Genomic DNA, 4,698 nt, shown 5'->3' with positions numbered 1-4,698 from the left:
ATGTTATCTCAACTACGGCAATGGAAGGACTTCGACTCTGCTTTCAGATTTCATATATTTTATTAGATAATGTATATGTGGTTCCTGGCTTGGAAAGGAATCATATTTTCTGTAAACTTTCTGATTGAACAAAACTACTCTTTATCTTTTAACGTAAATAAAGTGTTTTTTTTACAAAAGTGGAGTATATACTTATTCTGAAAATCTCGAAGATAATCTTTATGTGCTAAGATTGTTAGGAATAAAAGCTTTCCTAAATACTAAACTATTTAAAACTGTGGTAACTCAGAATAAAAGACATATTTTTTTTTCCTAAAGAACATTCCCGTCTTTAGCACCTAAGATTGGGACACATAAATCTCAGCAGGATTGAGAGACTGGTCATGAATGAATTTCTAAGGGAGTTAGAAGAAAATTCTTTACCTATATGTGAGTCATGCCTTGTAGGCAAAATGACTAAAAGATCTTTTACTGGAAAAAGGTCACGGGCCAAAGAACCTTTAGAACGTGTATATTCAAACCTCTGTGGCCCGATGAATGTTAAGGCATTAGGAGGGTTTGAATATTTTATCACTTTTATTGATGATTATTTCAAATATGAGTATGTTTATTTAAGGTAACACAAGTCTGAAACACTTGAGAAGTTCACGGAATACAAGGCTGAAGTTGAAAACGCATTAAATAAAACAATTCAAACATTTCAATCTGATCGAGATGGAGAGTATATGTGTAAACCCCAAACTTAGGTTCCCTAGATAAGCATGATTAGCGAAGTGATGTTATATTACATATTTATTAAGTAGAAATTCATGTTGTTTATAGGGATTTTGAAGGAAGAGAAGGAGATATATTAAATGAAGAAACTCAATCATTAGTCTGGCTAGAGGCACTAAGTGTGGGGTGACGTGGCAATCTGCTCTTTGAACTCAGGAAGCAGCAGAAAGATTAAAAAGGAAGTGAAATTTCAAAAGCATGGTTCCGGAAATTGACAAGACCAAATAGAGAAAATTCAATGCTATTTGAGAGCTGGGAGAATCTAGTTTTCAAGGTTGTCCTACTAGAGAAAGATTGTCAGAGGAGAAGAACAAAAGTTGAGAATTTTCAAAAGAGGCACACAGATTAATCAGGGCTCGAGGTGAATTTTGGAAATTCCAAGCTAAACTATAAGGAATTATACACTGAAATTTTTAGATAAGGAAGTTAATCAAATCTAAACAAGTTTATAGAAGGAAGTTTGTTGAAAAGAGCTCTGGATTTTGAGTTATGAATTTTTGAAATTATAACAGAAAATTGGTGCATAAGAAAACAGCTGCTTGTGAAGAACAAGCAAGCAGTTCATTGTGGAGAATTATAGCGAGATTTGGGCATGAGGATCTCGCTTATAAAGGCAATGTCGCTGATTTTGTAAGGAGGATCTCACTCTCGAGGGAAATCTCGCTAGGAATTGAGGTAAGTGTCGCCAACAATTTCACAAGAAAAGTTTGATCTCGCTCTAGAGGATCTCGCTGGTATCGCTCTAGAGGATCTCGCTAGCATCACTCTAGAGGATCTCACAAGCATCGCTCAGGAGGATCTCGCTAGCATCGCTCAAGGGGATCTCGTTGACCTCACTCACAGGATCTTGCCAAGTAAAGCTGTCTGTATTGATGGAAGTTCCTTTAATAAATGAATTATTTGAGGTAGTTTATTAGGAATTCTAAGTAGTTTAATCGGGAATTATAACTTTTTCAGGCCAAGAAGAGCTAGGGGAAATGTATAAACCAATAAGTGCCTGACCAACGGTGGGTGACTAAATAAACTTAAGGTTTCCAATACTCATGCATATATGATCAAGTAAAGCACAGTGACATTAATGATGTATTTATACTTCCTCAAGAAACAAATAGTTGGAGAATAACTTAATGCATGTTTCCTGGCTTGTATGTGTGTAACACAGACCAAGATATGTCATGTAACCATTACAAAAGCTATGTTTCTGATTTTGATATATGCTTCCTAGAGGAAAGCTATGAGAGAATGAGTTCTTGTGTAAATAAGTGGCAATGGAACAACTCTTGTGTAACTACTAGGCAATGGAACTTAATTTCATGTTACAAAATACACATTTGATACCGAAGGACGTTGAGAAGATATCTAACCAATTAGGTATCGAAGGACATTTGAGAAGGTACCTGGACAATTTGATACCGAAGGACATATGAGAAGGTATCATAGTAGCTCGATACTGAAAGACAAATTTGAGAAGGTATCTGAGCGGAAGTACCTAAAATATGATGGTACTTAGTGTGGCCACGTGCACGTAGGCAATTATGAATGAGAGACCGAAGTATGAGTCTCTTGGTAGGTAATAAACATTTGGGAACTAGAGTGTTTAGGCTCGTTCTTAACTAGGGAATAATAATGTTTAATGATGTCTGATAATGGTTTACAGTTACATATAGAGACAATTGCTTGAGTTTACTCATTGGTATATTTACATATTTATAGTGATGCTATGCTTGTTGCTTTACGATTCTATAGTCACTCACTGAGCTTTTAGCTCACGAAATTTCTGTGTTTTCCTTTTTTAGGTAGTAGTCAGTTTCCTCAAGGTTGATCCTGCTGCTGCTTGCCACCAAAAGATTCAGCTTATTAAAAGACTTAGGTTGATAATCTGTTTATGTACACATGTTTTGTAAGGGACTAGGGCTTTTGTAGGAATGTTTGGGCCACCTGTGAATACTTTTTTCTATAAAAGTGCAGAGGTTAGCAGCCAGTGTGGGCTTTGCACGAGCCGACCTAGAAAAGAAATATGGTATTCAGAGGTTTAAAGACCTAGGGGCTGTGACATTTGAATGTATAACAGATCCAGCTGAAGCTGAGTTGTGGCTGGATGTAGTTGAAAAATGTTTCAATGTTATGAGTTATCCAGAGGACAGGAAAGTGGGATTAGCCATATTTCTACTACAGAAAGGAGCAAAGAAATGGTGGAAAGTGATATCCGCCAGATGAGCCAGTACAGATGTGATGTTATGGCCTGAGTTCAGGAAGGCCTTTGAAGATAAGTATTACCCCAACTCATTTCGGGATGTAAAAAGGGATGAGTTCCTTAGATTAACACAGGGAACGATGTCGGTGGTAGAATATGAGTAGAAATTTACAGAGTTATCACAGTATGCCCTGCCGGTTATTACTGAGGAAAGAGATAGATGCAGGAAATTTGAACAAGGTTTGAGGAAGGAAATCAGAACTCCAGTGACGTCTACGGCTAATTGGCTAGATTTTAACCAGTTAGTAGAAACAGCAATATGAGTTGAGCAGAGTTTGGCAGATGTTGAGCAGTTGCCAAGAGGCAGTGAGGCCGTAGTAGGGCCTAGAGATAGGGGATTCCGATCTCTAGTGGCAACCCAGACTAGTGGAAGCCATTTCAGAGGAACTAGTTGGCAGGGATCCAAGAAAAGGAAAACAAGACGCTCGGTCGGTGCAGTTAGCCGATCAGAGATATCACGAACTGGTGAGTCGATAGCCAGCACAGACAGAAGACCGACATGCCCTAGTTGTGGTAAAAGGCATTTTGGGGCATGCTATAATGGCAGAGGTGCATGTTTCCAGTGCGGACATACAAGGCATTTTAAGAGGGACTGTCCCCAGGTGAACAGGGATGTTCCACTAGCACAACAACCGACCTCCCAAACAGTTAACCAACCAAAGAGTGCTGGAAATCGGGGCGAAAGGTCAAGTGGTGCCAAGTAGAAGAATGTCGTAGGTCGACCCCAATAGTAGGGGCGAATGTATGCCGTGACACACCAGGAGGCAGCAGAGTCTCCAGATGTTGTGACCGGTAATGTTATGTTATGTGGGCAGTCTGCTTATGTTTTATTTGATCCTGGTGCCACACATTCATTTATATCTTGCATGTATGCACCTAGTATAGATAAGTTGGTTAAACCTATGCTTGAAGAGTTATTTATCTCTACCCCTTTGGGAGATGTGATAGTAGTAGATAGATGTTATAATCATTGTGAGATACTGATCAATTGTCAGAACTTCTATGCTGATTTACTTCCTTTAGAACTGTTGAAATTTGATGCTATCTTGGGGATGGATTTTCTAAGTAAGTATCATGCTTCAGTAGACTGTTACAAGAAGGAGGTAGTGCTCATAAAATCAAATGGCCAAGATGCAATGCTGACAGGAAGCAAACGATTATTCGCGGGGAATTTAATATTGATAGTGAAAGCTTGGAAGCTATTGAGCAAGGGATGTAAAGCCTATCTGGCTCATGTGATGGTTGCTCAAGGGAAAGAGCTGAACCCAGAAGATGTCCCAGTGGTAAATGAATTTCGGGATATATTTCCTGAAGAACTATCAGGATTATCTACCGATAGGGAGGTGGAGTTTACTATTGACTTAGTTCCAAGAAAAACTCCCATATCGCAGACACCGTATAGAATGGCACCAATTGAGTTGAAAAAATTAAAGGTTTAACTGCAAGTGTTAATTGACAAGGGATACATTCGATCTAGCGTATCGCCTTGGGGAGCTCCAGTATTGTTTGTAAGGAAGAAAGACGGTACACTTAGATTGTGTATCGACTATAGGCAGCTGAATAAGGTAACGATTAAGAATAAATATCTGTTACCACACATTGATGATTTGTTTGATCAACTAAGAGGAGGCACGGCGTTTTTGAAGATAGATCTGAGATCGGGTTATCAT

General features: G+C 38.7%; 1 protein-coding gene across 1 annotated transcript; it reads left to right on the top strand.

The window, feature by feature from the left end:
- Window positions 1-3,768: 3,768 nt before the first annotated feature.
- LOC150032802 (uncharacterized) lies at window positions 3,769-4,467 on the top strand. Its single transcript, XM_090307024.1, has 2 exons — window positions 3,769-3,820; window positions 4,052-4,467. The coding sequence occupies exons 1-2, from the start codon at window positions 3,769-3,771 to the stop codon at window positions 4,465-4,467; spliced, it is 468 nt and encodes a 155-aa protein (XP_090163150.1).
- The last annotated feature ends 231 nt before the right edge of the window (window positions 4,468-4,698 follow it).

Source organism: Benincasa hispida, chromosome 11 (assembly GCF_027475165.1).
Source record: "Benincasa hispida cultivar pf3 chromosome 11, pf3_genome.v1.1, whole genome shotgun sequence".
Taxonomy (NCBI): Eukaryota; Viridiplantae; Streptophyta; class Magnoliopsida; order Cucurbitales; family Cucurbitaceae; genus Benincasa; species Benincasa hispida.
The sequence above is the reverse complement of the archived record's forward strand: the minus strand, read 5'-3'. Positions and strand labels throughout refer to the sequence as shown.